This window comes from Crocuta crocuta, unplaced genomic scaffold, assembly GCF_008692635.1.
Source record: "Crocuta crocuta isolate KB4526 unplaced genomic scaffold, BGI_CrCroc_1.0 scaffold1131, whole genome shotgun sequence".
In the NCBI taxonomy this organism is placed as follows: Eukaryota; Metazoa; Chordata; class Mammalia; order Carnivora; family Hyaenidae; genus Crocuta; species Crocuta crocuta.
This window is the reverse complement of record NW_027529626.1, coordinates 93,017-105,130: the sequence shown is the minus strand read 5'-3', so window position 1 is coordinate 105,130 and position 12,114 is coordinate 93,017. Positions and strand designations below refer to the sequence as shown.

The 12,114-nt window shown below is 46.2% G+C and overlaps 1 protein-coding gene across 4 annotated transcripts in view; it reads left to right on the top strand.

Annotated features, from left to right (window-relative positions):
- SNAP47 (synaptosome associated protein 47) overlaps nucleotides 1-12,114 on the top strand; it is a 38,843-nt gene that overhangs the window by 14,062 nt on the left and 12,667 nt on the right. For 3 of the 4 annotated variants that reach the window (XM_077762139.1, XM_077762137.1, XM_077762138.1), the window contains one exon: nucleotides 8,216-8,706. In XM_077762139.1, coding sequence (XP_077618265.1) covers nucleotides 8,216-8,706 — 491 coding nt within the window. The remainder of the gene's footprint in view (nucleotides 1-8,215; nucleotides 8,707-12,114) is intronic. The other variant, XM_077762140.1, reaches the window with a different exon arrangement.

The window sequence follows — 12,114 nt, the reverse complement described above, 5'->3', positions numbered from 1 at the left end:
CCAGCACACGCACTTGGCTGTGCGGCAAAAAGATGGAGGAGACCAGGGGATTGTCCTAAGCATTACCAGGTGGTGCTCTTACAGCACCTGCTGCTCCCGACACTTGAGCAAGTTAGCACGTCCTCTGGGAGGGGACCTGGTGCCTGCGGTTACACTGGCAGACGCGCTCTGTCTGTCCTGTTAGGGGGGCCACCAGAGCACTTTGCTCCCCGGCAAACTGTCTGTGCTGCCTCACCTCAGGGCAACTGCAGCTCTCCAGCCCCGGGCCTGTTTCTGTCACGGAGATCTGGACTGTGTTCCCTCCACAGCATCCACCCTGGTCCATGACCTGGGTGATGCCATGCTGACTGCATCAAGTGCGTGAAGTTAGCAAGAACTTGGGATGCCACAACGGCATTTGCATATCAGAGGCTGGGAGAGAAGTCTCCCAGGGACTCGGGCTCTCAGGACTGGTGTGTGGCTCACTGAAGCATGTCTTCTACAGCGAAGGACAGGTTTTTGCCTCTGGCTCTTCCTACAACCAAAAAGCAGACACTGCCTGGTGAGCCTCTTAGCATTTTGGAAGCAACATCCTCATTTGTGGTGCTATTCTGGCCCGTTTACCAAGCAACATGAAAACCTGTTGGTCTTGAGTGGGGCCTAGAGCAAGGAAGCTCTGCAGCAGGTGCGGGCTGACACGTGGGCCCCGCGATCCAGCAGATCCGGTGGCTGTCACAGGACCGCGGGAGTCGGGTGCTCTCTGGAGCCTTTGCTGGACCTCTGTGGGGAGGCACAGTGCATGTCCTAGATTTCGGAGAGAAGCCCTGCAGGCCTGTGCAGGAAACTTCTTTCTTTTCGAGAAACAGCTCTTGGCTGCTGCTGGGCCTTTGTAGAGACTGAACACTGGACCCTGGACCACCAATTACCTAGCGATCTGGGCTGTTCTTCCTGAAATGAGGGTTATTTGACCCAGCGAGCCATGACCTGGGACATGCACAGTGACGCCCTATGCCCCCCTTCCCCCATCAAACAGTGCTGTGATGCAGGAGATCAGGGACGTGCAGGCCCTGACAGCACAGGTGAGGCTGCGTGGGGAATTTGCTCCTGTACTACAGCCCCCACTCCTGCCCCCCACCTTCTGTCCCCCAGCCTACACCTACAGCATAGGCCATACCTGGGGAGTGTCCTCCCTTCAGTTGGCTGAGGATGAAAGCAGCGGGACCTGGTTCACACTTAACAGATGGTTCTGTGCCATATGCAGACATTGCCCCAAAACAGACAGAGGTGAAGGGAGGTCCTTCCAGTGGGCAGAACTTCAAGCCACGTGCCTGGGAATTCACTGTGTTGGGAAGGGAGTCTTGTTTAGTCTTCTGAGTCACTGTCAGCCCCATTAGAATAGATCTGAGTGCCAGAGCACACAGCCTGTGCCAGGCTCATCACCTAGGAGGGAAATGGGTTTCCCTGTTATAAGCTCAACCAGCACTCATTTGTTCTAGTGCAGCACCCTGCCAGCTGTCAGAGTTTATATTTCAGAGTCCATTGGGGAAGGAGGAGTCCTTGACAGCATTACAGGGACGCACAAACCTGTTGGCCTGCATCGGCTGCCAGGGGACCAGGTGCCACCACCAGAGGCGGCTCTGCTGTCTCTTCTCTGCGTGAGGAAAGCTGAGTACGGCACCCCTCCGTCCAGCACTGGACCGTGTTATGCTCTGTAACTCCGATACCAGACGCTGTGGGCAGAGTGTTTGAGTGCTCCCCTGAGACGGGTGACCAGTGTGTGGCACTCTGCTCAACACTTTTCTTGGAAGGAGGAACGGCCAGATGTTTAGTCACATGCCGATTGGCTGTGGCCGGTGGTTTGGCTGATGCTCAGGACTGGGAGAAACACGATTGGAAACTTCAGGACAAGGAGGTCTGGAGCAGAAGTGTGTGTATTGACTTCTCTGGTTGGGAAGGAAGGCAACGATGTGTCCCACGTGAATGCTCACCGAAGGGTGAATTCAGTAGAGGATTGTAATAACCCAGTGGAGAGGATGTCCTGTGCCCTGGATACCAGTCAGCCTGTCTCCCAAGTGTCTCCTGAAGTTGCCCACCGGGCCCGTGAACAAAGTGGCCATGGCGACAGGGATGGAAACTACGATTGGGCCCAGCAGCACAGACTTCAGCTCACCGAGGACAGCCTGGCTATAGCCACCAATGCCAAGTCTCCAGTGTGCCTCCATTCTCAGGGGTGTGCAGCCTGCTTCTTGGCGGCTGGCTGATTACACTGGACTGCCTCTTCCTGTAAATCCCTTGAACAGGAAGATTCATCTCCTGCTTTCAAAATTCTGTTTTTGNGGAGGAACTTAACAGAGGACCAAGCGGGAGAAGAAGGGGGGAAATGGTGGGGGAAAGGGAGAGAGGCAAACCATGAGAGACTCTTGAATGCTGACAAAAACTGAGGGCTGATGGATGTGGGGGGGAGGAGGGATGGGCATGGAGGAGGGCATTTGTGGGGATGAGCACTGGGTGTTATGTGGAAACTAATTTGACAATAAACTATTTGTAAAAAAAAAAAAAATTCTGTTTTTGTCTTTGGGTTTCAACAGTTTGACTATAGCATATCTTGATGTGACTTTTTTTAAGTTTATCCCTCTTGGAGTTTGTTGAGCTTCTTGAATGTACATTCATGTCTTTCATCAGATTTGGGCACTTTTCAACCCATTGTTTCATCAAATTCATTTTCTGTCCCTTTCTGGTCCATCTGGGATTCCCATAATACATTTGCGGGTATGTTTGATGGTGTCTTTTAGGCTCTGGTCATTTTTCTTCCTTCATTTTCCTTTCTGCTTCTCAGACTGGGTAATTTCAAAGGCATTACCTTAAAATTCACCCATTCTCTGTTCTCCCTCCTCAGATCTGTTATTTAATCCCTCTGGTGAGTTTTTCATTTCAGTGATTGCACTTTTCAGCTCTAGAATTTGTTTGGTTCCTTCTCATAATTTCTGCCTTTTTAGTAATGGTCTTGTTTTGTTCAGACATTTTTTTCTGATTTCTTTCAGTTATTTGTCATAGTTGCCTTTAACTCTTTGAACATATTTAAGATTTTGGTGTAACATCTTTGATAATTAAAATATTAGGACTTCCTCAGAGATGGGGATGGGCTTAATGAATCAGCCACGTTTCCTTCTTTCTTTGTGTGTTTTATAATTTTTTTTTTCTTGGGAAGTACACATTCTGTTGTGGTAAATCTGTTATGGACACCATGATACCCAGACCTGATGGCATGTGCCTCCCCAGCAGATAGCATCCAGACCTGGCTGGATGCAAGGCTAAACGAGTTTAAGTTTGATGAAGACCAATGTATCTGTCTTTTTCATTTTTTTGTCAGTTGCCTTTGGTGTCATATCCAGTTCATTGCCTAATCCAGACTCACAGAGGTTTATTCTTTTGCTTTGTTCCAGGATACTTATAGTTTAGCTCTTATGTTTAGGTCTTTGATCCACTGGGAGTTCATTTTTGTGAATGGTGTGAGAAATGAGTCAAATTTTTTTTTGGTGTATCGCTATTCATTAATTTCAGCAATATTTGTTGAAAGACAGATGTTTCCCCACTGAATTGTTCTTTTATCCTTCTTGAAAACCGGCTAACCATAGGGTAAAGGTTTGTTTCTGGACTCTGAGTTCCATCTCATTGATCCATGCTGTAACCCTTCTTTAGTACCACACCATCATAAGTTCACACTCAGGTAGTGAGAGCCACCAACTTCTTTTCTTTTTCAGGATTGTTTTGGCTATTCTGGGTCTTTTGCACTTCCATGTGAATTTTTAGATCGACTAAGGGCCAACAGTGCCCTAAACTGGAGAATCAGGGAGGTATTGTTACCATCCCCCTCTACTGCACTGGCTCTTCATGCTCCCTCTTGTACTGCCATCCTGCTCTCGGGGGAGGACCCTAGTGCAGCCAGGTGAGGGTGGATGTCCACACCCCTCCCTTTGTTTAATTGAAGTATAATTGGTACACAAGGTCACATTAATTTCAGTGTGCAACATATCAGACAAGTTTATACTTGATGCTGTGCCCACTACAAGTGTAACTACTGTTTGTCACCATCCAACACTATTACAGTATCATTGATCATACTCCTTGTGCTGTACCTTTTACCCCCATGATTTATTTGTTCTTTAACTGGAAGCCTTTATCCCCCACTCCACTCATTCTTCTCCTAACCCAACCCCCCTATCCTCTGGCAGGCAGCAGTTCTATGTATTTATGGGTCTGTTTCTGTTTTTTTTTTCTGTTTATTTGTTTAGTTTTTTGGGTTCTACATATAAGTGATATCCTGTACTGTTTGTCTTTCTCTTGTCTTATTTAGCATAATACTCTCTAAGTCTATCCATGTTGTTGCAAATGGCAAGATTTCATTCTTTTTTGTGGCAGAGCAATATTTCTGTGTGTGTGTGTGTGTGTGTGTGTGTGTGTGTGTGTGTGTGTGTGGTCTTCGTTATCCATTCCTCTGTGGATAGACCCTTGGGTTACTTTCGTAGTTTGGCCATTGTAAATAATGCCTCAGTAAGCATAGGGGTGCATATATCTTTACTGCCTGCGTTTTTATTTTCTTCGGGTAAATACCCAGTAGTGAAATTATTGGATCATATGGTAATTCTACTTTTAAGTTTTGAAACACCTCTGTAGTTTTTTCCAGAGTGGCTGCACCAGTTTGCATTCCTGGCCAAGAGTGCAAAAGGGTTCCCCTTTCTCTGCATCCTTGCCACCATCTGTTGTTTCCTGAGTTGTTAATTTTAGCCATTCTGACAGGTGTAAGGTAGTATCTCATTGTAGTTTTGATTTGTATTTCCCTGATGATGAATGATGTTGAACATCTTTTCATGTGTCTGTTGGCCATCTGGATGTCTTCTTTGGAGAAATGCCTATTCAGATCCTCTGCCCATTTTTAATTGGGTTTTTGTTAGTTTGTTTTGGTGATGAGTCATAGAAGTTCTTTATGTATTTTATACATTAACTGCTTATCAGATGTATTATTTGCAAATATCTTGTTCCATTCAGTAGGTTACCTGTTTGTATTGTCAGAGGTTTCCTTTGGTGTGCAGAAGCTTTTTATTCTGTGAAAATAAAGTGAAACAGCTTGTTTTCACTTTTGTTCCCATTGCCTAAAGACATGTATCCACAAATATGTTACTTAGGTCGATGTCTAGCCAATTACTATGTACTTTTTTTTTTTAATGTTTTATTTCTGAGAGAGAGAAAGACAGCGTGAGCAGGGGAGGGTCTGAGAGGGTCAGAGAGAGAGGGAGATAACAGAATCTGAAACGAGCTCTAGGCTCTGAGCTGGCAGTCAGCACAGAGCCCGATGTTGGGCTCGAACCCACAAACCATGAGATCATGACCTGAGCCAAAGTCGGACGCTTAACTGACTGAGCCACCCAGGTGCCCCTGTACTTTTTCTTTTAGATGCTTTATGTATTCAGGTCTCACATTTAATCCATTAGTCTATTTTGAGCTTATTTTTGTGTAAGGTGTAAAAGAGAGTCCTATTTTATCCTTTTGCATGTGGCTATCCAGTTTTCCCAACACCATTGTTGAAGATACTGTCTTTTACTCATTGCATATTCTTATGTCCTTCATCATAGATTAATTGAACATGTAATGTGGGTATATTTCTGGGCTCTCTATTCTGTTCCTTTGATTTGTATGTCTCTTAGTGCCAGTGCGCTACTGTTGTGATCACTATAACTTTGCAGTATATCCTGAAATCAGGGATTGTGATAACTCCAGTTAGGGTCTTATTTCTCTAGTTCATATTGGCTATTTGAGGTCTTTTGTTGTTCTATACAGATTTTAGTATTATTTGTTCTAATTCTGTGAAAAATGCTTTTGGAGTTTTGATAGGGATTGCATTAGATCTGTAGATTTATTTGGGTAGTATGGACATTTTAACCTAAATTTTAATTAATTAATTTTTTAATTTTTCCAGTCCATGAGCATGGTATATATTTCCATTTCTTTGTGTCATCTTTAATTTCTTTCATCAATTTCTTAAAGTTTTAAGAGTGCAAATCTTCCACCTCCTTGGTTAAATTTATTCCTAAGGTATTTTATTATTTTTAGTACATCTGTAAATGAGAATTTTTTTTTTCAGTTTCTCTTTCTGCTACTTTGTTATGGCTATTCATATTATTGAACTACTTCTTGCTTCAGTTTTTGAAGGTTGGGGTTTTTGAGTGTTTTGTCTGTTTCATAAAAGTCCAATTTATTGGTGTGCAGTTGGGTATGGCATCCCCAAGGAGCCTTTCCGAGGCTAAAGGCTCTATGGTGATGCCTCCTTCACTCCTAATGTTGGTGATATTCATTTTCTTTGTTTTATTTTGGACCACTTTTTGTAAGGGTTTACTTTTTTTTTAAGTACTTCAAAAAACCAGCTTTTGGCTTTGTTAGTATTTTCTTTTTCCTGTTTTCAGTTTCATTGATTTCTGCTTTTTGTTTCTTCTACTTACTTTGGATTCAATTTATAACTTTTTGAGACTGAAGTTTAAATCACTGATTTTAAATCCTTCTAAGAAGTTTTCAGACATGCACTGAGAGCTATAAATTTTCCTCATGACTGCTCTACTTGTCTCCTGCCACTTTTTGCATGTCATTTTGTTTCATTCACTTCAGATTTTTTTCTGATTCCCTTTATTTAGAATTGTATTTAATTTCCAGATATTTGAGGATTTTCTATTAGCCTTTTGTCATTAATTGCAAATTTCATTTCTTTGAGGACAGAGGATATGCTCTGTATGATTTCAGTACTTAAAATTTATTGAGATGCATTATACCTTTTTTTTTTTAATGTTCTGAACACACCTTAAAGAGTGTGTATTCAGCAGTTAGATGTTGGTTCAATAAATATCAATCAGGTTGAGTTGGTTAAACAGTGTTTATGTTCTTACTAATTGTTTTTGTCTTCTTGCTGTATTGACTATGGAGAGAAATTTGTTAAAACCTACAACTGTGGTTGTCTATTTCTTCTTTTAGTTTTGTCTTCTTTTAGTTTAGTTTGCTCAATGAGTTTTGAAATTTCATCAGATATACATGTTTAGTATTCAGTCTTTTTGTTGGATTGGTGGATTGTTGATGAATTATTATGCAGTGCCTGTCTTTATCCTTGGTAATACTCCTTGTCTTAAGGTTTATTACTGGCATGATGTATCTTTTTACCAATTCCTTTCCTTTTGACATGTCTGTGTCCTTATATTTCACAGCATCTTTTATAAACAAGATATAGCTGTGTCCTGTTTTTGTTTTTGTTTTTAAATCCAGGCTGACAATCTGCCTTAAATTAGAGGATTTGGTCTATTTAAATTTAGTATAATTACTAATATGGCTGTATTTCATTCTACCATCTTAGTATTTATTTTCTGTTTTTTCTGTTTGATCTTTGTTCCTTTGCTTTTCTTTCCTGCTTATGTTTTTTTTTTTATCACAAGATAGATCTCCTGGTGTTATTAGTGGTTATTTTATAGCTATACCATCTGATATGGTAGGCACTAGCCACATGTAATTAAGTGTAAAATTCAATCCCTCATTAGGAGCCACACTGCAGGTGCCCAGTAGCCCCATGTGCCCATTACCATATCATACAGGACAGATTACTACAGAAAGTTCCATCAGATGGCTCCCTAGAAATTCAGATCAGGATTTATTTGGAGTCAGAATCACCCAGAGTCAAACATGGAAAGAGCAATATTTTTCAGAAGATATGTGTTTCTTTTCCTTTCTGTTTTTATTTTTAAAAATTTGTTTTAAGTTTATTTATTTATTTTTAGAGAGACAGAGAGCACCAGCAGGGGAGGGCCAGAGAGAGAGAGGGAGAGAGAATCCCAAGCAGGCTCTGCGCTGTCAGCGCAGAACTTGACATGGGACTCAAACTCACAAACTGCGAGATCATGATCTGAATGGAAATCAGAGAAGTGGGACACTTAGCTGACTGAGCAACCCAGGCTCCCCAGAAGACATGTGTTTCTGTTGTGGGCTTACTACTGATTAGCTCTGTGTCTGTAGATGGAAGAGATATGCTCTTAGCCTTGGTTTTCTTTTTTAAAACACGGATAGTAATTCCTGCGCTTCTGCTTCATGGAGTGCTTGTGGAAAAGGGCCCTGTAAAATGGCTAACTGCTGTATAAAGGCTAAAGCAGTTTTGAAGACAATGCACGAAACTCAGTTGACTGTTCTGTGTTTTGTTTTGGACTTTTAGGTTGCTGACAGAGCTGGAGTCCCCTTCCTGGTGGCCCTTTAGCTCCAAACTTTGGAAGATGCCATCAGAAACAAAGCCCAAAGAAGGGGCCTCGATGTCTAGTCCCAAAGCTCTTGGGAAGGAAGGGGTAGTGGTCAGAATCCCTGCTGTCGTCTCCCAGAGAACAGCGTCCCATGTCAAACCAGGGAGTCTCACCGTCTTGGTGTCTGGGCTGGAAATCCATGACTCGAGTTCCATGCTCATGCATAGGTATGAAAGAGAAGATGTGGATGACATTAAGGTTCACACGCCCTATGAGATCAGTATCCGCCAGCGGTTCATTGGGAAGCCCGACATAGCTTATCACCTGATATCTGCCAGGATGCCAGAGGCCATTCCCGTTTTGGAGGTGCAGTTCAGCAAGAAGATGGAGGTATTAGGAGATGCCCCAACGCCTGGCAGCACCAGAACCTCCTCGGCAGCAGAGAGGGGCAGCTCTGTATGGCACGCAGGTGAGCGACCGTCGGCACAGCCCTGCACAGGTCTCCAGAATCGCCGTCAAACGCAGCATGCCTGTGGCTTGCCCGTCACGTGAGGAATTGCTTGGAGCAGCTGTGGCTTCCAGGCACCAGCAACTGTGCATTTGTTTGTAGGTGAAAATGACCTCGGGCCACTTTCCTTAGTTCCACCACCCTGAAGTGGGGAGGCCAGACCTCAGGTGTACCACACCCTTGAGCGAGAGCTGGGCAGGTTTCCCCGGGGTCTGCTCTCTGTCCAGAAAAGAGGAGGGCTCCAGGGTTGGTGTTTTCACCTCTTTCCTCTGTGGAACTTACCTGGCAACAACCTGCCGGCTCTGCTGGGTGTCCAGTCCCTGCACCCTTGACCTGGGCCCATGCCAGGAATGTGTCTGGGAATGAGAATCCTGGACAACCGTGCAGATGTGTTTTGTGCATTTGTAGGCCTTGGCGAGGGCCTGTGGGGTCCTCCTGCATGTCGCCATGGGAAGTGTGGGGCTGGGTCTGTGCCTTCAGGGCAGCCTGGGGCCACCGGACTCCTCAGGCTTGCCTTCCTGGTGGGTGTCACATACCATCTCGGTCATGTCTTTACTCTTTACTTTTGTGTCTCTGAATGATTGCGAGGGGGTGTCTCACACCTTTTATTTGCTTTGTGGCCTCACAGGTGTTCTCTGTGGATTGCCTGTCCTGTGTTTTTCTTGTGGTGTTTGTTCATTTGTTCTGATCTGTAGGAGCTCCTTACATGTAGATACGCATCCCCTGTTGACTTCAGAGGCTACCAGTACACCTCTCCCAGACTGTCATTCTCCACCACAGAAATCTTTAAGGTTGCTGTGGTCACACCCACCGTGTTTCCCCTTCAGTTTTTGAGCCCAGCTTAAGAAATCCCAATGTCATAAAGTATCGTATTTTCTAATACTGGAGTTATAGGTGATCTTACATCTATGTTATAGCGATTTTTCTGACAGCCCCGTAGTCCTTCCTTATTTCTTTTTCTTTTATTATTATTTTTAAAAATGTTTTATTTATTTCTGAGAGAGAGAGATAATGTGAGAAGGGGAGGGTCAGAGAGAGAGGAAGACACAGAATCTGAAACAGGCTCCAGGCTCTGAGCTGTCGGCACAGAGCCTGACATGGGGCTCGAACCCACAAACTGTGAGATCATGACCTGAGCTGAAGTTGGCTGCCCAAACGACTAAGCCACCTAGGCGCCCCTCTTTTTTTTTTTTAATGTTTATTTATTTTTGAGAGAGAGAGACACACACACACAAAGTATGAGCGGGGGAGGGTCAGAGAGAGAGGGAGACACAGAATCTGAAGCAGGCTCCAGGCTCTGAGCTCGAACCCACAAACTGTGAGATGATGACCTGAGCCGAAGTTGGCCGCTTAGCAGACTGAGCCACCCATGCACCCCTAGTCCTTCCTTATTAACTTAGATTGCTGGGTGCCTGTTAATGTAAGAAACATGTTTGTTACTGATTCATTACAGTGCTAATATATAACTGGTTTCCCTAGCACATGCAAACTGTGAAGTTATTGTAGATGGCTTCAAGTTTCAAGAAGAAATATGCTTGAAAATAGATCTGGTCCTGTAAGTACCAAAATATTGGGAATGTTAATGTAAAAACTTAATTTAAACATGTATATTCTTAGGGCACCTGGGTGGCTCAGTCAGTTAAGCGTATGACTTCAGTGCAGGTCATGATCTTGTGGCTCATGGGTTTGAGCCCCACATTGGGCTTGCTGTTTCAGATTCTGTCTCTCTCTCTCTCTCTCTCTCACCTCCCTCCCCCACTTACAGTGTGTGCATGTTCCTTCTCTCAAATAACAGTAAAACATTTAAAAAAAAACAACGTATGTTCTTGGCGTGTCCAGATTTTTCTTTGGCCCCTGTCTCAAGGCCAGATTTAGAAGCCCATGACAGGGCCAGGGAGGGTGGGAGGTACCCACCAGCCTAAGACCCTGACCCAAGGGGCCTGGGCAGTGAGGGGAGACCAAGGACCTGGTGCCAGGCAACCACACCCCTGTCCTTGTGGGGCTCCACCGTATTCGTGGCTTGTGATCTTTGTGTTAGAGCTGGCGGTTTCAGAGACAGGGCACGGCACAGGGTGTGGCTGGTGCATGTGAGCCGGCCACACGCAGCAGAGGTCATCAGGGCAGATGCGGCCACAGAGGAGCAGGAAGTGCGAGCCAGAGCCCTGCGGCCAGGGTGCAGATCAGGAAGGGCATCGGCCAGGACTGCTGACCACGGGCCAGACGCCTTCCCCCTCAGGGAGGCCACAGTCACCTACCGTCAGTTGCATCTGCACACAGCTCCCCGGCAAGGCCCAGATTTGGGTTGGGATGCGTGACGGGGCCTGTGTGCATGGAATGAGTGGAGCCGCATCGGGCTGACAGGTGGGTTTTCACCTCGGAGCAGGAGGTGCCGTTCTCCCTTGGTGAGGCCGCCCTGCCCGCCCGTGAGCTTCTGCAGGTGATGAGGAGGGAGCTGGGGGAGGAGCTGCAGGGCTGTGAGCAGCGTGCTGACTTGCTGTGTCACCTCTGCTGTGGCCTGCTGAACCTGAGGTGGAGACCATGGGGGACATCTCCTCTAGCAGCTGTTGAGGTTGAGCGTGTGGCCAGAAGGTGGCAGTGTAGTCACGGGACCCAGAGGAACTTTACAGAGACCTCTGCAGCCCTGTGCAGTGTGGGCAGCCCTGTGCAGTGTGGGCGGCCCAGCCAGCTGCCGGCCCAGGGTGCCTCCAGGGGCCTCGGGAGCCTGGACAACCAGGTGGGCAGTGTCACCTTGGGCGGAAGCAGTACCTAGCATTGGCTTGAGGACACCCTGTGAGGAGGGTGGAGTACCCACGTCTCAGACCCCAGTGCCCTGACCAAGTGATGCCCACTGCCGCTCTCCCCAGTCCAAGTTTCGTGCACGTTCCCTGGTGCTCGCCGTCCCCGACCGCCTGTGGTGCCCCACAGGACATGTCCGTGCGGAGGTGTGCACTTTGTGTCATGTTGTCTCCTGACCCTGGGCTGACAGGTTCAGGAGGACTTCAGAGCAAGGTGCACGGGTAGTGGTTCACAGTGTTTGGGGAACTTACTTTCATCTCTGCCAACTGGTCACTGCTGACCGCCTAGTAGAAGAGGCGCCGGCCACCTGCTCCCTCACCAGACAGAGGTCTCACCCAGTGCCGGTCCTTGGGCGCCCCTGGTTAGCCCTCACGCTTCCACACTGGGATGTGTGCCGGACCAGACCTTAGTGACTGCGTCTTCAGCACCAGGACAGGCCTGGGCGTCCAGCGGCACACATGTCTGTGTGACAGTGATGTCCCTGTGCAGAGGTGCTCGTTTAAGACTCGAGCTCCAGGTGGTGGAGCCCTGATCCCAGGACGCAGGGACCACAGTGACCACAGACAGACCCCC